This window comes from Dipodomys spectabilis, unplaced genomic scaffold (genome assembly GCF_019054845.1).
Source record: "Dipodomys spectabilis isolate Male_0828 unplaced genomic scaffold, ASM1905484v1 ptg000225l, whole genome shotgun sequence".
NCBI classification, from domain to species: Eukaryota; Metazoa; Chordata; class Mammalia; order Rodentia; family Heteromyidae; genus Dipodomys; species Dipodomys spectabilis.
The window spans coordinates 1,149,886-1,175,050 of record NW_024870902.1 but is presented as its reverse complement, the minus strand read 5'-3'; the positions used below and the strand labels follow the sequence as shown (position 1 = coordinate 1,175,050).

General features: G+C 39.3%; 1 protein-coding gene across 3 annotated transcripts in view; it reads right to left on the bottom strand.

Annotated features, from left to right (window-relative positions):
• Pde5a (phosphodiesterase 5A) overlaps positions 1 to 25,165 on the bottom strand; it is a 126,286-nt gene that overhangs the window by 47,550 nt on the left and 53,571 nt on the right. For all 3 annotated transcript variants that reach the window (XM_042697583.1, XM_042697585.1, XM_042697584.1), the window contains exons 4-9: positions 20,680 to 20,751; positions 16,891 to 16,980; positions 15,765 to 15,902; positions 12,519 to 12,586; positions 8,650 to 8,758; positions 7,061 to 7,148 (exon numbers count right to left, since the gene is read on the bottom strand). In XM_042697583.1, the coding sequence (XP_042553517.1) occupies positions 7,061 to 7,148; positions 8,650 to 8,758; positions 12,519 to 12,586; positions 15,765 to 15,902; positions 16,891 to 16,980; positions 20,680 to 20,751 (565 nt within the window). The remainder of the gene's footprint in view (positions 1 to 7,060; positions 7,149 to 8,649; positions 8,759 to 12,518; positions 12,587 to 15,764; positions 15,903 to 16,890; positions 16,981 to 20,679; positions 20,752 to 25,165) is intronic.

Genomic DNA, 25,165 nt, shown 5'->3' with positions numbered 1-25,165 from the left:
ATAAAGGCAATTCCAAACACAGAATACAGAAAGCAAGAAAATCAGCTGAGACGTCTGGGAGCTCATATAACACACAGAAGCAAGAGTTTCATGGACTTTCCTGCCCTGGTTGCTTTGATCCTCATGTATCAGCCTCCTGAGTAGTTAGGACTACACATATGAACCACCACACCTGGACCTCTTTGCCCTTTTGGTGGGTCACAATGGAATTTTACTTCTGTTTTTCTTTCCAGACTGTTAAGTATTTTGGAATTAGCAATTTAAATGTTTTCCCCCCTTCCAGTTCTATTTCCTCAGTTAATAAACTTCCTGGCAGACAATAAGAACTCAAAAAAAAAAAAAAAAAGAACTAGTGAAAAAAAATTTAGGACTGCAGCTCTAACTCAAACTACTTTCCCATGAAGATTACAGTCTCTTCTCCCTATTTTTCCTGGAGCATACAAGGCTTTTATACAGTCTGCGATGACATATAACTACATATTAATCTGTTATCACCACTGCCATCACTCCTTTATTTAAAAAAAAAAAAAACTACAAAACAAGCTGGACTAGCCTTTTCTCTACATTTTTAAAAATTTGTCTAGAGAGTAAAGACATCCACATTCATTTTTCTCTCTGCATGAGTGCCACCGGGACTATTTTTCTTTTGCCATTCCATCATCTAGGAAAATTTCAAAGCCAACAAAATAAATCTGGACATTGTAAGAAACAGTCATGCACTCATGAGCAGTGAGCATTCATTATCTCAAAAACACTATCCCAGGACAGCAGAAGACAAGGGTTATGTCCTTTAACCTTTGTGAATCTCCAGTTATAACTACAGAACTGTTTATATAGGCATCTGGCTGTCTCCCAAATCCCATGTTCTCGAGGCGTGTGATACTCATGCTGTTCTTCTCATACCACGGTGGATTTGCCTTTCTTTTCATGAAAGTTGTCTATCTTCTACATGTAGGCCTCTTTTCATAAACAAAGTTCTTTAAATTGCTTCATTAGAGTTCTTACATGTCTAGCAAGAAAAGAATAACAGGCCCTGGGCCTGTGAATTTCAGGCAGTCTTCTAGGTAAGTATGTCTACAATCTGCCTCAAAGTCCAATGAATAAATACATGAAGAGCTACTAGGCTGGTCACTGGTGACTCACACCTGCAATCCTAGCTACTCAGGAGGCTGAGATGTAAGGATCATACTCTGAAGCCAGCCCAGGCAGGAAAGTCCATGAAACTCATCTCCAATTAACCACTAAAAAAAAAAAAACCAACACAGAAGTAGAGATGTAGCTCAATTGCCAGCTTTGAGCAAAACAGCTTACAAAAAAGTGCGTGCTTGGGCTGGGAAGGTGGCTTAGTGGTAGAGCGCTTGCCTTGCATGCCTGAGGCCCTGGGTTCGATTCCTCAGCACCACATAAGCAAAAAGAAAAAAGCTGGAAGTGGCACTGTGGCTCAAGTGGTAGAGGCCTATCCTTGAGCTGAAGAGCTGAGGGACAGAGCCCAGGCCCAGAGTTCAAGCCCCACGACCGGACACCCCCCCCCAAAAAAAATGTGTGTGCGCGCACACACACACACACGAAAAAGGAAAAAAGAGAAATGAATACAACCACAACAGTCATAACTAATAATAAAAATATTTTTTCTTCCTTTCTTGGAATACATAAAACGGTATCTTTCAACAAACAGCATTTACTTATAAAGCAATGAAATATACCTTAATATATATATATTTATAATAACACAATTGTACAGTCTAGATTTGAGTATTTACTTTTTTCTTTTTTTTAAAGTCAATCTAGTGCTGTTATACATATATCCTACTTTTAATGATGTTATTTTGACCTCACTTTACATTCAGAAAAGATAATTCAGTATTGGCTAACTAATTCTATATCGTGTAAAAATATGCACTGATTTTTAAAGTACTGTTTAGATATAAATGTAAAAGTTAAAATGTAGATCACTTTTCCCATGTGATGAAGATATGTATTAAAACTGCTAGAAACCTTTTCCAAAAAGAGTTGATATCTCAGAAAACAGACTCCTAATCATTTAGAAAATATCAGCCAGCCACTGGTGGCTCATGCCTATAATCATAACTACTCAGAAGGTTGAGATCTGCAGATGGTGGTTTGAAGCCAGCCTGGGCAAGAAAGTCCATGAAACTCTTACCTCCAGTGAATCACAGAAAAAGCTGGAAATGGCACTGTGGTTCAGGTGGTAGAGTGCTAACCTTGAGCACAGCACCCAGGACCTGAGTTCAAGCCCTAGGACTGGCAAAAAAAAAAAAATCACTTGTCCAATATTTTAAGTTGCTGAGTACAATTTAGTTTTCTCTCAGCGATGGCAAAAATTGCCAGGGACTTATGTCTTGTTACTATGATGGGATTTTTTTTTGCATTATTTTAAAACACATTTATGTTGGCATACATTAAAGCTATTTTTCCTTAAAAACTTGATGACCAAACATTTGAGCTGAGTCTCTTGGGATTTTCCACTACACAATCAGATCAGTTGTTAATTATTTTATTTTCTCCTTTTCTGTGTTTCTGTTTTATCATCTCTTCTCTAGTTTGGTTAGAATTTCCTTTGAGTGAAAGTTTTCTTAAACCACTTTACATATAACTTTTTCAATGACTTCTAAGAAAAAAAAAGTCAACTTTCTAATGAGTATTGGTTGCCACTTTCTTTATTCTTTTTGTAGAACTAGAGATTAAACTCTGGTTCTCTAACATGCTAGGCATGGTTTATATATGCAGGACTTTACATAGGCTATTGCTAAGTTTTCCACACTGGCCTTGAACTTGGAATCATTCTGCCTCAGCTTTCCCAGTTGCTGAGATGCACAGGTGTGTGCTATCACACCCAGCTGATGTGCAATGTGAAAGTGTCATGTAAAATGGAGGCAGGTAACCTGAGAGAAGGGTTGGGAGAGGTGGGGGAGAATGACGGAAGATCAAGATGCACCACACTCCTCACAAACCGACATGGTGAATCCAAACCCCTTTATACAACAGCTTAAGGATAATTTTTTTAAAAAAAGAAAATACAATGTGAATGAGAGAAGCAATTTAGAACAGATGATCAGAAACAAGTATATATTTCTCTGTAATGTTTTTCTGTCAAATAAGGTGTTGTTGGCTTCTACCACACCTTTTTTTTTTTTTTTTCTACTAAACTATTTAAGTGGAAATGTTCCAGATAGGCTGTCTAAGTTTTCTTTGCCTAGTTCCTGCGACTGATTCCTTCAAAATGTGCCCTGGAATATGGAAAACAGACACAAAATTTCTGGTGAATACAAAATGGGAAAAAGGCCTATTTAGCCTGATAAATGGAGAGACAGAGAGAGCTGATGAAAATAAATGAATGCTGACTGAGAACCGTTTTTCCTTGATAGCATAGGAAGCCAAGTCATGGAAACAATGCAGCAGGCAGAGGCCTAAGATAACATGTGTTGAAATGAAACAATAGCCCAGGGAATAAATTAGATGATCCAACAGGCCCTGTACTGGTGTAATGGCTATAATTTCATCGAAATGTCAGTAATGAGAAAAAATGAGGGGGGAAGGAAGGAGATTACAGAAAACACATGGGTTCAGCCATCTTTCTGCACATGGGGATTCTCTATTAGAATTACACAATAGCAGAATCTTCCCTGTGACATGCCAGACAAATTATCCACAAACATGATATTTTCCATGCTGCGTCTGTGGGTATGCGAGTATAGCCCAGAGTTCAAATTCCTAGTTTTGTCACACTTACAAAATAGCAGGGGAGCACTGGAGATTTTCCTGCTCATATTTGAATTCAACTTAAGCACCTTCCCCACCCCCTCAATAATGCCATGGAAATAATTTGGTTTTGTTATTTACAGTGTGTGTATTAGTGTGTGTGTGTGTGTGTGTGTGTGTGTGTGTGTGTGTGTATGAGACAGAGAGAGAGAGAGAAAGAGAGAGAGAGTGTGGATGAGTATTAAGGCTTGAATTCAGGACCTTTGTTCTGTTCATGAGCTTTTTCACTCAAGGCTGATTCTCTACCACTTAAGTCACAGCTTCACTTCTGGCTTTTTGGTGGTTAATTGGAGATACGATTCACAGACTTTCCTACTCCAACTGGTTTCAAACCAAGATCTTCAGATCTCAGCTTCCTGAGTGAGTAACATGGACTATAGGCATGAGCTACTCACATCTGGATTTTTTGTCTTTTTTTTTGTGACAAAAACTTTCACTTACTTTTGGCTCTGTTATCAAGCAGGGTGACACAAAATGTATGCCAAGAGAAATAAGATTATTTCAAATGTTCTTCTATATTGTTCTTTACAATGACAGGAATGAATCCCAGGACCTTGTGCATGCCAGACAAGTGCTCTACCACTGGGCTATATCCCCAGCCCCAAATGTTATTTTATTTCTTGCTGTTGTTGACTTGTTTCAAACCCTGAGAGGTCCACAAGGTGTGTAATGTACCTACAATGATTTCTATCAATCAAAGGGAGTGAAGCCAGCAGCATGCTGGGAAACTCCTGGGGGGGGGGGGGAGGGGGTTCTCTGCATTTCTCCCTACCACTTCTCATTTATAAAGCGATGGATGAATGCTCAATGCATCACTTGCCCTAGTCACTCTCCATTCCCAGTTAGACTGCAAAGAGACGCTGCTGAGAAAAAGTGACATACTTGTTCTAACAAGTTGCCATTCTGTCTTCCTTCTTACAGCTTACTAGCAAATAGCACATCTGGGATTCAAGTTCACATTTTTCAGATGTTCAAAGCAGCCTGTAGTCAATCCTTACACATTCATATGAAAACGTGTATTAAAAAGAAGTATGATATAATTTAGCTTTCTCTTTGGTCCCTTAAGTTACAAAAATTTTATAATGTAACTATTGGTTTGATAACACATTGGTCACCATCCTCTGCAGGTTTTTCTTAGTGCTTATGGTCATCTGATTAGTGGTCACCTTCCAACATATTCATTAGCCTCTATTATTTTATGAGCTCTGAAGTATATGCTGACCAAACAGGCTGGCAGGAAGATGACATGCATGTTTCTCAGGTACTTTTAATATGCATATCATCATAGACAGAATCTGACCTTAAGAGGTTCAAGGTCAAAGTGGTTAAATATGCTGAGGACCAATCTGGAAAATGACAGGAGCAACTTAAGAGAACCAGAGTGGTCTTCATGTACAAGAAACAGGTCTGACCCAGGAACAACAGTATGTGTTCCTCCAGCTCCAGCCTGCTGCCTCAACTTCAGTCTACTGATTTACAAGAGAAAGCAACTGTCAAAGCAACCAAGATGTCTGAGAGAACATGAATAGTGTGTTCTCTTCCTATGAGCAATTCTATGTTTTAAAGAAAAAATAATCAGGACAAACAAAGTCAGACTGGTTGGCCTGGAATCAGAAGGGAGAAAAAATAATCAGGACAAACAAAGTCAGACTGGTTGGCCTGGAATCAGAAGGGAAGGCAGACTGATGGAAAGTTCAATGGCATTAAGCTGCCATTGCAAAGATGGAAGGATGAATCCTAGGGACAAACTGTTGATATAGTATTGGCTACAACATACTAAGTCCATCCCCACCCAAGATTGGTGCATCACATGGTCAGAATACGCCATGCATGGAAACAAATCTCTCCCCATTCATCTGCACATTGAATGCAAAAGAGGCCTCATTCCAGGACAGAACTTCAAGATGTACTTTCAATATTTGTGGATATTTTGTTGTTTTCATGAATAATACTGCTATTCCCTTCCTCTGCTTGATACTCTCCTTTAAAAAGAGATAGAGTCATATGTTACTACCTGAAGAAAATGTGTGTGTGTGTGTGTGTGTGTGTGTGTGTGTGTGTGTGTGCTGGTCCTGGGTCTTGAACTCTGGACCTGGGTGCTGTCCCTATGCTTTTTTGCTCAAGGTTAGTACTCTACCACTTGAGCCATACCTCCATTTCTGGTTTTCTGGTGGTTAATTGGAGATAAGAACCTCACGGACTTTCTTGCTTGTGCTGGATTTGAACCACAATCCTCAGATCTTAGTCTCCAGATTTGTGAGGATTATAGGTATAAGCCATAGGCGCCTGGCTAACCTGAAGTTTTGTAAGGAAAATTTATATATCTAAGAGTAGTTCCATTAGGGTTTTAGGGCCTTAATTTTAAAGCTTTTTTTTTATTTGGTTTGTTATGGAAGCCTGCAGGCCTGACCATTGTTCCTGAGCTTTTTCACCAAAGTCTAGGGCTTTACCACTTTGAGCCACAGCTCTACTTTGGGTTTTCGGGTGATTATACTTTAATCTTCAGAGCTCAGCTTTTTGAATAGTTAGGATTGCAGGTGTGAGCCACCAGTACCCAGTTTCAAAAGCTTATCTTCAGAAAGAATTCATACCTTCTTTCTGTCAGGGTTTTGGGAGAATATTAAAATTCAACCTACTTTCTCAATATCAATCATGAAGAAATAGCGTATCAAGTCACATGTTTTTTTTCTTTGCTTCTAATATAGCCTATAGTTGCAAGAAATACAAACATTGGCGATAGGAAATATCGCTCCAGTTTTTGAAGAATGCACTCTTCTGCTATGGCTGAAGTAGAGGTTTTCTGTAACCTTCACAGAGGTATATAAGAGTTGCAGGGCAGCAATTTCTTCTTTGCTTGCTGATTTATCACAAGAACTTAAAACAGTACTCAGTAACTACTTATTGAATAAATATGTAATATAACCTACAATCTGAACTTCTACTGAAACCAATGAAGAGTAGGAAGTAAGGCTCTAAGAAAATTAACACATTAACATCTAGGTATCACTCACTTGGTCTAAAAACTTTCAACCACACCACTAGGAGGAAAGGTGATGATACTGGGTTATAATGATTGAAAAAATACATGACAGTTAATAAGATATCAGATGCAAATGCCCATTAGCATTTATCAACATAAAATAATTTCCAAATTCTTTTATTGCTCCTATTTTTCTATTCCCCCCCCAACCCCGGACATCTGAACCTTTAAATGTATCCTGAAAAGAAAGAAGCAGCTGGAAATATGATTTTCAAAAACAAGTCCACGGAAAAGCTTTACCTATGACTTTATTCTTCTTTCCATTTTTTATAGGTGTACAAAGCAAACTTCTAATGCACTGCTGGTTTACACTTCCCGTGGTTTCATTCTAAACAAAAACAAAACAAAAAAGCACAAATGATAAAGACTGATTTTTTCCCATTAGATGTCATATTACTGATATAGAATATTTGAAATCATGAATATATTGATTATGTCCTGGTTCAGTGGCTTGAATGAAGTGGCTTTTGTGCTTTTGCTTAGTTTTTTCAGCCACAGTTGGTGCTTAACCACTTACAGCCACACGCTAGCTGACAATTTCCTGATGAGTTGGAGACAAGAGTCTTTCAAACTTTTCTACCCTGGCTGGCTTTAAACCCAGATCCTCAGATCTCAGCATCCTGGCTAGCTAAGATTACAGGTGTAAGCCACTGAAACTCGGCTATATTCATCTTTTAGAAGCTGGAGACAAAATTGAAACATGTAAAAAATTAGAATGAAGTTTGCAGAAGTAATAAAAAGCAGTCAATTTTTTTTTTTTGGGTCCGGTTGTGGGGCTTGAACTCGGGGCCTGGGCGCTGTCCCTCAGCTCTTCAGCTCAAGGCTAGCGCTCTACCACTTGAGCCACAGCACCACTTCCGGCTTTTTTCTTTTTGTTTATGTGGTGCTGAGGAATCGAACCCAGGGCCTCAGGCATGCAAGGCAAGCGCTCTACCACGGAGCCACCTTCCCAGCCCCTAAAAAGCAGTCAATTTTATCTAAGAATAATATATCAATAAGTTCTGTAGACCACTAAAAAAGCTTAAAAAATTCCAGATTTTTTTCTTTTACTTTAAAATTTCCAAAGAGTTCACAACAATAGTAAGCCAAATATTTCTTTGATATCTGCCATACTAGCAAAGTAGGCATCTCCATGTGGAAAATATGCAGATTCTGAAAGCCCTGTACCATGTGTGAAACGACATACCAATCCATCATCATTCATGTGTGTGTGTGTGTGTGTGTGTGTGTGTGTGCGCGCACACGCATGCACTGGAGTTTGAACTTTGAGCCTGGGTGCTGTCCCTGAGCTTTTATGTTTAAGGCTAGTACTCTACCACTTGGAGCTTTTTGATAATTGGAAATAAGAGTCTCACGGACTTTCATGCCCAAGTTGGCTTTGAATTACAGTCCTCAGATGTCAGCTTCCTAAGCAGGTAGGATTACAGGCAGGAGCTATCAGTGCCTGACTTTTTCTTTTTTTTCCTGGTCAATCTATTATATATACCACTGTGCCCAATGCCCATACCACAAAACCTTAAATAAGATATCCCAGATGTGTAAGTCAAAGAATCAGGGCAGCTGCCTCAAAGCTTTTTTGTTTCTGAAGCGAAATGAGAAAAGATACTGGAATTCTGTTTCCAAGGTCTGAGATGCAGGCCTTCATTGTTTACAGTCAGGCAAAATGGATGTGCATGTCCCCCCAGAGCTAGCTATGGTAGACTGGCAATGACATAAACTCAAGCCAGAGGGGTGCTTCATGTTGCTGGGCCAGGCTTCATGCTGGAGAACAGCTGTAATGAGAGGCCTGTAGGGAAAATGGCCTCCTGGTCTCAAATCAGGTTACTTACTGTCCAGGGAAAGCGAGTATCCTTGCTGACATCTGGGATGTTAAGTGGTTCCATGGTGTTTTTGACATATTGCGCATACATATAATTGATTCTGTTTGCATCTCGCTCTCTGTGGGGGGAATAACCAGATATGAGTCCCTTCTGTGCTTTGAGAAAACACGCATCATGGTTCAAAGCCAGCCTGGTCAGGAAAGTCCATGAGACTCTTATCTCCACTTTACCACCAAAAAGGCCAAAAGCAGAACTGTGGCTCAAGCTTGTGATTTTGAAAGATTAATCCTATGTACTTAGCGTTTTATAATTCAAATAAAAAAGTAACAAGTATGAATTGAGGGCTTTAAAATATCTATTTTTCCAAAAATAAAAGGCTACACGAACTGTACAAATCACATTCATGCCTCTCTTCTCATTCATTTCTTCCATCACATTCATTTCTTCTCTCATTGGGTGGTTCTCTGAATGGTAGCCCAGAAAATTAAAAGCCTGCCACAAGGAAATCAGTTGTGTTAGGAATCGCTTGGCAGTAACCCAACCTCTACAGTGTACTACACTTTATTCCACTTAGAGTACGAGTCTAATGTTTACCTGGTATATTACTCAAGTTTTAACTTAACATTTCCAAGCTGTGGTCAGTGTATCATGTCAAGTTGTAAAAAGGTAATTATCCAGTGGATAGGTTAGAAAAATCCTCAAGGAACAATCACTTTCAACTGATTAAAAACTACCTATAAAAAATGACTTACAGGGCTAGGAAGGTGGCTCAGTGGTAGAGTGTTTGCTTTGCATATATGAGGCCCTGGGTTCGATTCCTCAGCACCACATAAGCAGAAAAAGCCAGGAGTGGTGCTATGGCTCAAGTGGTAGAGCACTAGCCTGGAGCTGAAGAGCTGAGGGACAGCGCCCAGGCCCAGAGCTCAGGCCCTACGAATTGGAAAAAAAAAAAAAAAGACAGCTGTACACTAGTGTCTCATGTTTGTAATCCTAGCAATTCAGGAGGCTGAGAGCTGAAGATTGTGGTTCAAAGGCAGCCCGTAAGAACATCTGATACTCTTATCTCCAATTAAGCAGCCAACAGATGAGAACAGACCTGTGGGTCAAGTGGTAGAGTGCCAGCCTGAGAGAAAAAGCTCAGGAACAATGCCTAGGCCCAGGCCCTGAGTTCAAGCCCCAGTACTGGCTTAGGTGCGTGCATGCGTACGCGCGCGCGCACACGCACACGCACACACACACACACACACACACACACACACACACACACACGATTTACTGCCCACACCATCTTATTACCCAACCATGCTTCATCTCATGGAAGAGGCTTAGACTGACAAAATGTTCAATAATGAAAACTGAAGGGCACTGTGCTCTATCACTAATCAGTTTCAGAAACCTAAAGAATAGTAACTATCCATATCAGGTCACCCTTTCTCAAAAGATTTAAGTTACTGAACAATGTTTTTAGGTCAGTGTTTATAAAATTAGAACCATTATGTAATCTTTATTAGAAATTAATCTTAATGAAATTTTATTGTATGACTAAAGTCTTTTATTGCATCATTAGAAACAAAGTCTCACTTTAAAATACCTAGTCAACACAAGGCAGTTATACAAAATGATTTTTATTAGTATAAAATCAACTAATCAATCAGTTAAAATTAGTCTCTTTTAAGATAGTCACTCTAATATATTTGGCTTTTATAAAAATATTTTTATACTTGCACTGACTTGGAATGATGAAAAAAATGGAGAAGATAACTTCCACTTAGCCTACACAAAAGAGTGTGATTTTCAGCAGAAACTAGCCAAGTCTTTGTTTTTTGTTGTTTAAAAAAAAAAAGAAAAAAGTGTGTTCACCAGTAGAGGTCACTATAACACACCAAGTCACTGGGTTTTCAACAACCACCAGAAATCAGAAGACCTGGTTTAACTTGTAATAAAAATAAAAATCCAATGCATAAAACACAACTATACACATATGTACTTCCATAAATAGCAAAGATAAATGTATATAACTTATCATTTTATACTTTTAGTGAATATTACACAAATTTTCCTATTGTCCTATGGTGTAAAAGTAAATAGAGATTTATATATGTGCATGTTTATACATATATTTATAATTTTTATATCTATATAAATGACTGTTTATATATAGCAACCCCCCCACAAAAAAAGGAAAAAAAGGTCAGGTAGCTCATGTCTGTATCCAAGCTTCTCCATAGGCTGAGATCTGAGGATCAAGGTTAGAAGCCAATCTTAGACAAATATGGGAGACTCTTATCTACAATCAACTAGCAAAAAGGCGGCAGTGGAGTTGTGGTTTAAGTGGCAGAGTACCAGCCTGAGTGAAAATCCTAGTGAGAACATGAGTTCCTGAGTTCAAACCCCAGTACTTGTGCGTGTGCATGCACGTGTATGTGTGGGCGAGCACACACATGCACACACACAGCAACAAGATGGGGAAGGAAGAGAAGAGGAGTGATAGAGGGCATGAGACTGACTGAACATAGTGTCAACACGGATGGAAATGTAACAAGGAAATCCTCCTCTGCACAACAAATGTCAGCTAATTATATATTATAATATGTTAGTATATTATATGTTAATATATACTAATATAATATATTAATAATGCTCCATTTATCTGGCAGAATGTCTTATAGTTGAGATGTGCATAGAAGTTATTTACCATTCATTCACTAAGTCCACTATGCTAAAAAAAGCCTTGAACTTTAATATCAAAAGTAAACTTAAAATAATATTCTATTTCCACAGGAAGCTTGGGGTATGTCAGATATATTGAGGGGTAAGATGGTTTTTAACAATGGACTGAGTAATACGATGCACAGCATTACACCCAACAATTTCTGACACCTTATCTCCTTAGGAGATCCTATCCTTTTAGTCAGCAATACTTGTGTGTGTGTGTGTGTGTGTGTGTGTGTGCATGTCATTACTGGGGCTTGAACTCAGGGCCTTGAACTCTCCCTTGGCTTCTTCACTTGAAGCTGGTGCTCTACCACTTGAGCCATATCTCTACTTTCAGCTTTGTGCTAGTTAATTAAAGATAAAGAGTCTAACAGATTTTCTTTCCCAGGATGGTTTTGAACCTCAATTCACAGTCTCAGTCTCTTTAGTACAGGCTTGAGTTGCTAGTGCTGGGCACTAATTTTTTGCTACAGGTAAATGAAGAAATATGAGTAAGGTTGTTTACCTTTAATCTCTTTTAAAATTCTTCAAAAAAAAAAAAGCCAACCACATAAAATTGAGACTGCAGCCTCTGTATCATGTAAGTATGCTTTATATGTAGATACAGATCTATATAGCTGCCAACAGGGAAACGAACACACATATAAAACAATGAAAATAATTAAGAGAACTAGATTGTGATCTGGCTTGATTCTCTCCATCTGGGAATATACTTTGTACATGGGTATGATCAAAACTGTAACTAAGTCCTCATGGGTGATTCTAGGTCTATCAGAAGAGAATGGCAGAAAAGTTTTGCTCAGCAATCTATGAGATTTCCAGTAGCGGTCAAATATGCAAATGAAAACTATAATGAAAACATATAGTACTTGTGGGTCTTAAATGAGCTCATTGATTCACACAAATACCACACCAAAACCTGCTCTGCTGTAATTAATGTAACATGATTTACTATGGAAAAGAATTCTCTGGTAGGTCAAGTGGAAAAAAATCCTGCAACTTTTACATCTAATTTTATTTTGACAAACAAAAATCACTTGTGGGGGAGAAAAGTAGGCTGTGATTTTATTTCTCTCATACATAAATCTAATAATGATCTGATAATGATTTAGCCAGTGTAATGCACTGATAAAGACAAGATGAAGCCAGAGAAGTTGCTTTACCTTGTTAAATTATCTGATGATTTTTCTAATTCCTCACATTCCATGTGAAACACACTAGAAAAAGAATCCTAGAAGAGAGACAAGAATGAGAAATAGGTTTGATAAGGTAATAAAACTCTGTACACACACATACAGGTCAGATAATTGACTAAGGACAGCAACCCTGTAATCTATTTTTACTTCCTCTCAAATCAACCTGACCCAATATTCATTTCATAAGATCCTCCCAGCTCATTCCCGGTATTAGAGATTTGTTCATATTACTTCTCATTCTACTTGGAAATATATAGTTTTAGTACTACTTGGCTTATTTTTTTTTATTACCAAGTATTAATCTATTGCCTTGAAAACTTCTGAGTATTTTTTAAAAACACATTTGGGCAATTATTTATTTGCTCCTGTTGGGGCCTGAACTAAGGGCTTGGGTACGGTCCTTGAGCTTTGGTGCTCAAGGCTGGCACTCTACCACTTGAGCCATGCTTCCAATTTTGGCCTCCTGTTGTCTAATGGGAAATAAGAGTCTCTTATTAGATTTATCTGTCTGGGCTCGCTTCAAACCAGGATCCTCAGATCTCAGCCTCCTGAATAGCTAGGATTACAGGTATAAGCCACCAGCTCCCTACTATGTTTAGCCTTTTTAACATATATTAACTGTTGCTATTAAATCCCAGATACCTTCTCAAAGAGATGCATTATTCAGTAATATTTCATGAGATTATTAAAAGAAATGTAAGGACTTAATTGACACAGAGAAACACTTCTGAAACTACACTAAAAAACAAAATATACATTTGCACACATACTCTATTGACAACCAAAAAAAAAAAGAATTAAAAGGAAACACAGAAAGAAGACAATGCTTGTATAAATTGAAAGTGGAAGAATTGAGTAAATTTTGGAAAGATTTTGTTCCTGTTTTTATTCAATTTTTGTTTCTTTTTACTGTACTGAAATCAGGGCACTGAGCTTAATAGGCTGGTGCTCTACCACTTGAGCCACGCCTCCAATCCTTTTTGCTGGACATGGTGTCTCTGACATTTTTCTGTCTGGGCTTGCCTTGAATTGCAATCCTCCAACCCTGAGCCTCCTAAGTAGCTAGGATTATAGGCATGAGCCACGGGTGCCTGGACATTCAGATATTTGATCATCAAATAATTGTAATATAAATGAACATCAAATCAACTAATTCCCTTTGCCAACTCTCCAACCTGAGTTGTGAAAAAGTGAGCAAAATATACCCAGTCATACTGCTGCGTTGTGGTTCAAAGGGCCACTGTTCTAAATTAGTTTGCCACCATGTTGTTAGCCTGTAGCAGCTGGCACTGAAAGTTAATTGAAGTGATATTTAAGTTGTTTTCTAAAGGAGTGTTATATGTATAACTTTCAAAAATTAAATGCTAAGGGGTAGGTCACAGAGCAAAAATGATAAGTTGGCATTAATGAATTCTGACCTGAACTTTCAAAGGCTACCAGCTATCTTGTAATCATCTCCTACTAAGCATTTTATAACCGATAGGAAAAAAAAAAGAAACAATACTTATTAAAATACTGATTACCTTTTTTAGCACAGAGAATTCTTATTTTTTATCTTACTAATGAGCATTTTATATTGATGAACACAACCCTCCTGACACACCATTCAGAGGTGTGAACCCCTCAATTAAAAATTCTTCCTAGGGCTGGGAAGGTGTCTCAGTGGTAGAACACTTGCCTTTCATGCATGAGGCCCTGGGTTCGATTCCTCAGCACCACATAAACAGAATAAAAAAGCCAGAAGTGGTGCTGTGGCTCAAGTGGTAGAGCGCTAGCCTTGAGCTGAAGAGCTGAGGTACAGCGCCCAGTCTCAGAGTTCAGGCCCACGACTGGACACACAAAAAAACAAAACAACAACAACAACAACAAAAACCCTCTTCCTATTAGTCAGGTGCCAGGAGCTCATACATGGAATCCTAGCTCCCTTGGAGGCTGAGATCCAGAGGACTGTGATTAGAAGTCAATCACGACAGAAAACTCTTCAAGACTTTTATCAACTAACCAGCATTTAAATTTACACACACACACACACACACACACACACACAAAACATCATTTAAACTGCTAAATACCCTTCCCCAGAATATCAATTTTAATATCTTAAAGATTATAATTGATCTATAAAATGGATAGTACCACTATGCTGGTTAAGCCCCAATAATCAGCCTAGTCTAGAGTAAAAAGAAAATAAATACATTTAAGAGAAATGTTCCAGAAGTAATGGCCCTTATGTTCTCAAATGTTGCAAGACTGCATAAAGGAAACTTGCTTATCCAAGGGGTCTGACTCTAATGGCAAACAACTCCAGGCAGTTGGCTGGTCTGTAAGTGATCAGCCCTGGATAAGAACACTCAACCCCTCCTCATGCACCAGACACATTTCCTCATGCTACAAATCAACAGACTGAAATCTGACAAATGGAACAGTGGATAGCTTCCATTATTGTCAAAGGATTCAGGACTTACATAGTAACAACCTCTACTGGGCTATGCCTACTACCAAATTATTCTCTCATTCTCTCTCTCTCTCCCTCTCCCTCTCGTGTGTGTGTGTGTGTGTGTGTGTGTGTGTGTGTGTGTGTGTAGCTACAATGATAGGCATGAGCCACTGGCACACAGCTCCCAAACAATTTCTGCTGAAAATATATTTTAAAATTATTATTACTATTTTTTGAGCCAGTTCTAGAGCTTAAACTCAGGGTCTATGTACTGTCCTTGAGCTTCTTTTTGCTCAAGGCTAGTGCTCTACCACTTGAGCCACAGCCCCACTTAACAGCTTTTTTTTTACTGACAGTTTATTGGAGATAAGAATCTCATGGACTTTCCTGCTCTGGCTCGCTTCAAACCTTGATCCTGTTTTCAGCCTCCTGAGTAGTTATGATTACAGGCATGAGCCACCCAGGCTTGCAAAGACTTTTTTATACTTAATGCATACAGATGGGCCTCTACATCTATCTGCCAACCTAGGACCTGGGTATCACTATGCAATACCAATGTATGTCTCCATCAACGCAGTCTACCTATGGACAGAAGAAGCACACAGACATCCCATGTACCGTATTGAGTGCATACTCCGATCTGCTTTACATAAATCTGTATATGCAGATGGGGTTGAGAGAGAAATTCTGAGGCTAACCTAAGGTTTCAAAGCTGTGCTTTGAGCCACAGGAGTTTCTGCCTATCTGAAACTGAAACAGTCATACTGGATACTCACACAGCAATCTTCATCCACTATGAAAATGGTGCACTTCTGCACTTGCATGAAAGAGATAATGGTGGCTGCTATCTTCTTCAAGATGACTTCTAATGACTGCTGTTCTTCGAAGATTAAGCTAGCAAGGTCAAGCAGCACCTACACAAGAAAGAGTGACAGTTTATTATTAAGTAATTACTGATCAACTAAGCAATGCACTGATCTGCACAGGTTCTAGAGAGTTTATGTTATCTAGCCAGCTACCACCAAGTATATACACACACACACACACACACACACACAGATTCTTAGGCCAGAGCCATCTGTTTTTATTTTTTCAATGTATGTTTTATTTATTTTTTTAATCTTATTTTGTGCCAATAATGAGGCTTGAACTCAGGACCTTGAGCTCTTGCTTAACTTTTTCACTTAAGGCTGGTGTTCTACCACTTAATCCACTGCATTGTGCTCGTTAATTGGAGATAAGAATCTCCCAGACGTTTTTGCCCAGGCTAGCTTTGAACCATCTTCAGATCTCATTCTTCTGAGGAGCTAGGATTACAGGTGTGAGCTACCAGTGTCTGGCTGTATTAATTTTAGAATTATCCAGGACAAATCTTGATAAAGTTTATCATGGTTATAGAAGATTATGTATGTAATAATGTGAACAATAAACAACAACAACAACAATAACAAAAAGTCCAGATGGGACAAGCTGGGCTGAGGAGCGGTAGTGGGGAAAGAGAGAGGACAGGAAGCACAGGAAAGCTACATTGTTCATCGGATAAAGTATAGAGCTGAGAGTGATGTCTACAATTGACAGAGCAGGACCTAAACGCAGCACTTACTGTCTCAAATGCACCCCATCTAGTAAATTAAAACAATGATATAATGGAACAAGTAGGGTTAATGGCATAGGCAAGTTCAGAACTATAAATCAGATTCTCCCCTCTCAAGTCAAAGAATCATGCCAAACAGTGATGAGGCAAATGGTGTCGTATGCTGAAAGCAGAAGACAGAGCTACAGTATCTAGAGACTGAACCTGTTCTATTTGAATTTTTAATCACCTGAATTCATGACTTGGATAAGCACTTAACAGTCTTTTTTAAAGCGTATACATCCTCTCTCTTTGGTATTCAGCCTCACCTGATTTCTCTTGTTCTCCAGCAGGGATGTCTCGTAGAGCTGAGCATTATGAAGGACAATACCACAAAATGCCAAATAGGCAGCAAAGTCCTGGAAAACAGAGAAGACAAGACTCAAATTAGAATCATGGATGAGAGCCTGTGATCCCAGCATCCTAGAGATGGAGGCAGGAGGATCAGAGTTCAGAGCTCACCTGGGCTACAATGAGTTCAAGACCAGCCTAAGCTGTACTGTGAGACTCTGTGTCAGAAAACAAAAGACAAGAACTGGGGTTGTATTGTAGTTGTGATAAATCTCTTGCCCATCCTTGCAAAATTCTGGGCTCAACAAGTAAATAAATAAATGCATAAATAAATAGACTACAGAAAACATTCTAGTAGTATTTTCCTTTTTTTTTCTTTTGATCGGTTGTGGAGCCTGAACCCTGGGCCTGGGCACTGTCCCTCAGCTCTTCAACTCAAGGCGAGTGCTCTACCACTTGAGCCACAGCGCCACTTCCGGTTTTCTGGTGATTCATTGGAGATGACAGTCTCACAGACTTTCCTGCCTGGGCTGGCTTTGAACTGAGATCCTCAGATCTTAGCCTCCTGAGTAGCTAAGATTACAGATGTGAGCTACCAGCACCTGACTTCTAGTAGTATCTCTGAAACATAAAATGCACTCAAAAATATTTACAATTGAAGTGACTATTAAGAGCCAGATGGATAGATGTTTCTTCCTAAATACAACTGAATACAACAAATATGAGGTTGGGCACACCTGTAATTCCAGCAATTGAGAGGCAAAGACTGTTTGGGTAAGATGGGACCATGTGAGATCTAAGCCAGCCTAGGCTAAACTGTGAGACACCGTCATACATACATACATACATATACATATATATGCACATCCATCCCAGGGGACCACATGGAGGCAGGCAGGCACAGGAGAAAGATTATTACAAGGTTTATTAGAGGAGCCAGATTTCCCCCAGAGAGTGAGCTCATGGCACCCTCCACTATCTAGGTAGCAGCAGGGTCTGGGGTAGGAAGTGAGGTAGGTGGGAGCTCAGGTGGGTCTGGGTGGAGAGAGGGATGGGCCAGCTGTCTGGAGGGAACTCCAGGGCTGGGAGGAGCTCAGGTCTGGGTGGAGCTGAGGACCAAAAGTGGGCATAATGCTTACATATATAAAACAGGAAAAAGTGAAAGCCTGTTATTAGCTACATGGGACAACTAGCAGACAGCAAGTGTTTGCTAACACAATCGCTTTATGTCATATCAGGAATGTTTCTTTTTTTTCGCCTGTACTGGGACTTGAACTTAGGGCCTTGTGCTCTCACTTAGCATTAGTGGCATTTTACACTTGAGCTATACGTCCACTTCTGTTTTTTTGTTGGTTATTTGGAGATAAAAGTCCTATGGATTTGTCTGCCTGGGCTAGCTTCAAACCATGATTCTCAGATCTCAGCCTTTTGAATAGCTAGGATTATAAATGTGAGCCATGAGCACTGACAGAAATCAATTTATTAGCAAAAACAAAAAACAAAAAAAGAAAGAGCAACTAAGATGAAGTTTTCTTTATGTGCTATTTAAATTACAACTTGCTTTATGCAAAATTTGGTTTCACCTCTAAATGATATTACAACTCAGGTGTATGCTGGGATTATATAAAAGTACTGCAGCAAACAAAAATGCACACATTGGTTGAGAGCATATTGGCAAAAACAGCAAAAAGTTAAATGTCACATAAAGTTGAAAGTATCAATTAAAATTTTTTTTAAACAGAAATCTATCACCCTCCTAGGGTGATATGTCCTCAATCATTCTGATGACTGATCAAAATAAATCTTGTTTTTTTTTGGGGGGGGGATCTGGTCGTGGGGCCTGAACTCTGGGCCTGGGCGCTATCCTCAGCTCTTCAGCTCAAGGCTAGCACTCTACCACTTGAGCCACAGCGCCACTTCTGGCTTTTTTCTTTTTGCTTATGTGATGCTGAGGAATGGAACCCAGGGCCTCAAGTAAGCAAGGCAAGCACTCTACCATTGAGCCACATTCCCAGCCCCAAAATAAATCTTTAAGTGTGATTCTTTTTTTTGTACCAGTACTTCAACTCAGAGTCTCATGCTCTTATTTGGCCTTATTTGCTCAAGGCTGGCACTCTACCACTTGAGCCATACCTCTAACTTCCTAAGTGGCATCCTCGATCCACAACTATAGCTGTACTTTACACAGCCTATAAATTGCAAATTGATTCAATGGTGCTTTATCATAGCAAACATAAATATCATAACATTTAAAAATCCAATTAAAAACTATGTTTTTCTTCTAAACATCCTCAGATATTTAAACAGAAGATTGGCTATGCGTTACTTGATTTTAAAAGGTCCTTGTGAGCAGGTAGGGTGGCACATACCTGTTATTCCAGCAGTTGGGAGACTGAGTCAGAAAGAGAGAGAGTTGGAAGCCAACCTAAGCTACACAGCAAGACACTATCTCCACTGGTTGTTCCCTGAATCAATTAAGACCTAAGAACTAACACAGATGGCCAATATGGAGACAAAAATAACTTTATCCACAGTTCTCAGTTGCTCATACCTGTAATCCTAGCTACTCAGGAGGCTGAGAACTGAGGATCATGGTTCAAAGCCAGGCTGAGAATCTCTAATTAATCACTAAAAAGCTAAAAGTAAAGCTGTAGAGCACAAAAGTAGAGCACTAGACTTGAGCAATAAAGCTCAGGGACAGTGCCCAGGCCCTCAAGTTCAAGCCTCAGGACTGGCAAAAAAACAAATGAAAAACAAATGAGCAAACAAATTATAAATAACTATCACATATGAACGTCTTCCAAATTCAAAGGTCTGACTAATTTTTGTAGGAGCAACTGAAATAGCAATGGCCTTGGAACAGAAGGACAGTGGGCTGTGATTCACATATAATGACATATTCAATAAGAGAAATAATAAAACTCATGTACTTCATGCAGTAATCGGTGGGTTTGAGGATGTACTTCTGAGGAACCAGCCCCCTTTTCCGAGGTGGATGAGAAGCCTAATAAAATAACGCTGCTTCAGAAGCTAAATTCACACCATCCCCTCTGAATTCACGCCTTGGCGCCCCACCGTCTGCATGTAAAGCTTATAAAACACTGGGAAACTTAGTTCATGGAGAGGAAATTCCAATTTTTAGCCAACCTGCAGTGCTGAGCTCAGAGAGGCACCTCGGGGTTTTTTACTCAAGGTTGAACCTCTTTTTTAGCAGTAATGGAAGGTAATTGAGAGTGAAAACCTCAGCAGAGACCAAGGATGTGGCCCTAATTTGTACACAGCTGGTATGGGGGGGGGGGGCACAGGTACAGAGGTAAGGAAGGGCGATGCTGACCAAATAACTCAAATACTTTCAGCTAAAACCAATACCATACTGAGCCAAAGATAGACACTTTTTTTCTTTGTTTTGCTGGTCGTGAGGCTTGAACTCAAGGCCTGGGAGCTGTCCCTGAGCTTTTCTGCTCAAGGCTAGCGCTCTACCACTTGAGCCCTATTTCTACTTGCAGCTTTTTGGTTGTGAACCGAAAAACCAACCTGCCTGGGCTGGCTTCGAACCATGATCCTCAGATCTCAGCCTACTGAGTTGCTGGGATTAGAGGTGTGAGCTACTGGTGCCCAACCAAACGTACAATTTTGAACACATTAAAAAAAAATCTGTCATCTTTCCTGATCGATGGTTACAGCAAGAGCAAATTGTAGATGGCCATGTATAATACAAAGAAAGCAATCTTGCTAAACTGGTATAAAGCCAGACTCAGGTTTGGTACCTTTTCATCCTTTTCAGTGAATGTCCCGCCATTTCCTGATTTCTTGTTGATGGCCTGGGCGACACCAACGACCTGGAATAAAGAGAGAAAAGTGAAACATTTCCCCATCGCTGAGAATTACTAATACGGATTCTACAAAGTGCAAGTGTTTAGCTTAGAGGATATTTACACAAAGATAAAAAACGAGGACAAACCCATCAACAGCCAAACACAGTCTGCATCACTGACGACAGTCTTCTTTTTGCCTAAAAACATTATCTTTAGTTGTTCAAAGGAGTTCCATTCAACAAAGTAGTTTATTAATATAATATGTCTTGGTCAATGTCACCCCTTTGAATATTATTATTTTTAAAATTTATTTTTAGAAGACTCCACATAGAGCTCCCCTATGACCCAGCAATCCCACTTTTGGGTATTTACCCAAATGATCACAAACAAGACCATACTAAAGCTCCCAGCACAACTATGTTTATTGCAGCATTATTTACCATAGCTCAGGTATGGAACTGACCCAGATGCCCCTCAGTAGATGAATAGATCAAGAAAATGTGGTTTATAATCACAATGGAATTCTATGCCTCCATCAGAAAGAATGACATTGCCCCATTTGTTAGGAAATGGAAAGACTTGGAAAAAATTATATTAAGTGAAGTAAGCCAGGCCCAAAGAAACATAGGTCCCATGGTTTCCCTATTTGCAATTACTAGTATATGTCTAAGACAAGCAGAAATGGTCAGATAAGTTGATGTTAGGTGAAATGAACCCCAAGATAAGGACTCAAATGGTTTTTCTTTCTCGCTATTAGTTCTAACATATTGTTTACAAGATGATTTTTTTGTTGCTTTGTATGTCCCTCCCCCATGGTATAACCCGTTTTCACTATATTTGATGTTGGTATAATTTGTGGAGGGGAAGGGAAAAAACAAATTGTTTAAATAGGGATACAGGTGGACCCATCGCAACAATGAGATGTACAAGATGTAATGTCAAAAAACAAACTTTACAACTTTGGGGGGTGGTGAGGAGGTGTGTGTGTGGGGAGATGGGAAGGGATGGGAAGGGGAAATAAAGGAGGAGGCAACAATGCTTGAAAAGAAATGTACTCATTACCTTGCCCATGTAATTGTAACCCCTCTGTACAGTATTTTCACAATAAAAATTATTTTTATATAATATATATGATAACCTTTAGCTGCACAAAGTGGGTTTAATTCAATGTGGCAGTTTGAGTACAATGCATCTTGATCAATGTCGTCTCTTCCATCACTCTTCTCCATCTCTCCCAACCTCATCCATCTCCTCAAGTTACCTGGTTCTATTTTTCACATATGTACATTGAATATTATATATGATGACTACAATCTTCTTTTGGTGGCTCACGCTTGTAATCCTACCTACTTAGGAGACTGAGATCTGAGGGTCACAGTTTGAAGCCAGCCCAGGCAGGAAAATCTGTAAGACTCGTATCTCCAATTAACCACCAGAAAACCAGAAGTGGCACTGTAGCTCAAACTGGTAGAGCATTTGACTTTGAGCAAAAAAGCTCAGGGACAGAGCCTAGGCCCTGAGTTCAAGCCCTAAAATTGGTAAAAAATAAAATAACAAATAAAATTATTATTAATGCTTTTAAACTTCTGGAGGCCCAAACTGTACTGGATTCTGTGACTTTATACTGAGTTTTCAATGAGCTAATTGGTAATCACACTGCAAGACAATATTGTCTACAATATTAGAATTTCAATAATTTATCAGTCAATTTATGTTTCTAATATAGTAGTTAAGTGAACATTTTGCATTATCAGTAAAATATGTCATCTATTTATTATCTATCTATCTATCTATCTATCTATCTATCTATCACAACAGCTACTACTGGAACTTGAATTCTGGGCCTTGAGTGTTCACGTGGCATTTTCATTCAAGGATAGTGCTCTACGACTTGAGCCACAGCTCCACTTCTGGCTTTTTGGTGGTTAACTGGAAATATTAATCTCATGGACTAGCTAGCTTCAAACTGTGATCCTCAGATCTCCTGAGTGGCTAGGATTATAGGCATGAGCCACTGGTACTTGGCTTGGTTTTATCTATTTCACAAAAGCCAGGTGCTCTTGCAATAGCAATGAAACAGGCTCCAGTGGCCAATCACAAAAGGAATGAATCTCAACATCTTTTGAAACTTGACCTCCTTCACTAGACTTATTTTTGGGCAAAGATGTTACTGAAAACTCAAAACACGTATTAACAAGCGAAGCCTTATTTCAAATAAACCAGAAGGCATTTGAACCACAAACTATAATATATATATATATATATATATATATATGTACATAATGTACATATATATATATATATAGTTAGTTAGTTAGTTAGTTCAACCTGATTTTTGATTATAATAAAAGTCCCACAAAGCATTCAGTAAACCATTAGGAATCATTTCCTCTTTCTGCTTGGAACTGTATTTTACTTACCCATTTAATTCCAACTTCAGTTTGAGATTTAGTCTTATAAAGAACTTTTTTTTACTTCTGCCTCTTTTTGTGCTTTTTTCCCCCCCAGAGCTGAGGATTGAACTCCAGGCCTTAAACTTGGCCATGCAAGTGCTCTTCCATTGAGCTAAATCCCCAACCCTTGTCTCTTCTTTATTAATACAAAGTTTACTCTTTCCTTCCTGTGGAAATTTTATATGGATTAAACTATTATCCTGTAAATAGTAAAACTTTAAGAATGTGCAGACACAACTAAGTGCTGGTGGCTCAGGCTTGTAATCCAGAAGATTGAAATCTGAGGATTGGGGTTCAAAGCCAGCCCAGGTGCAAAAGTCTGTGATACTCTCATCTCCAGTCAACCATCAAAAAGCTGGAAGTGGTGCTGTGGTTCAAGTGGGAGAGTGCCAGCATTGAGCAGGAAAAGCAAAGCAAGAGTTTAAAAATATGAGTTCAAACACCAGTATAGGCACACGTGAGCACACACGCATGCACGCACGCGTGCACACACACACACACAAAATTAAAAGAGTTTTGAGGTCTTAGTTCAGTGTGGAAGGCTCATCTTTTGTTTTTCCAGCTCATTCTATCCCTTTGTTATAACTAAATTATAAAAAGTTCCCCTCAAACAGAAGCGCTCAGGAAGGAGGATACATTCTTGTCTGATGCAGTTTTCTGTTTTTTTTCAACATCTGTTTTTTCTCTCTTCCTTAGGGTCAAGAGACTTTTTATTTTAAAAAGAGATATGTTTGTGTGTGTGTGTGCTGGGGTATTGTGACATTTCCACATATGCACAATGTACACAATCACCCTCACACCCTCGGTCACTCTCCTTCATTTCCCACCCCCTTCTCAAACCACTTTTCCACTGCTCTCATTGGTCTCTTTTCACACTGCGTAATGAGTACTATGAGCATGTTCACTCTCATTTACCCTTCCCCTATCAGATACTCAGCCCCCCGCAAAACCCACTTTACTCTCCTGTTCCTTTTTGTTAGTGTGTATTATCTTAGTGTACATTATCTTACTGCATATTATATTAGTATACCAAGGGATTCACTACGGTATTTTGCACATGCATATATTATATACATATTCTTTTATTTTTGTTTTTTGCTGATCCTGGGCTTGAACTCTAGGTTTGGGCGCTGTTCCTAAGTTTTTGTATGCAAAGCCAGCATTCTACCACTTGAACCACTGCTCCATTTACAGCCTTTTTTTTTTGTCTTCTTTTGGTTGTTTACTAGAAATAAGAGTCTCACAGACTTTGCTGCCTAGGTTAGCTTCAAACCGGGATCCTCAGATCTCAGCCTCCTGAGTAGCTGGAATTACAGATGTGAGTCATCAACCCCTGGCCAGATACTATACATTTTATTCAGGAGATTTTTTCAAAAGCAGAACAATTCATTTATCCTAACCTTTTATTTTTAAATTGTCCTCAGTTCAACTCTCCCTTACTGACATATACTTTTTCACTCTTGAAAATAACTGGCAGATTTCTAGATGCTCCAGCCTCAATGGTAAAAACCTAGGAGGGAGCTCTTGCCCAAGGTTGTACATGTCTGCTTTTTTTTTGTTCCGGTCGTGGGGCTTAAACTCTGGGCCTGGGCACTGTCCCTCAGTTCTTCAGCTCAAGGCTAGCACTCTACCACTTGAGCCACAGCGCCACTTTCTTTTTGCTTATGTGGTGCTGAGGAATCGAACCCAGGGCCTCAGGCATGCAAGGCAAGTGCTCTACCACTGAGCCACCTTCCCAGCACCCTACATGTCTGCTTTGTTGCTAGGCAGTTCTCCTGAAACATAACCAATGGGGCCCACTTGAGGCCCAGAGGGGTCCAACAGAGCATCACAAGTCTCGCTGGCTTATTCAAAATGCTCCTTCATGCATTTATTCAACAAATGTGGAAGTGCTCACTAGGTATCTGGCTGATGGCCGCTGGAGTAAAGGCTATGCCAAAGGAACTCTGAGTCAAGAGCGGATGAAAGCTATCCCAGACACCACA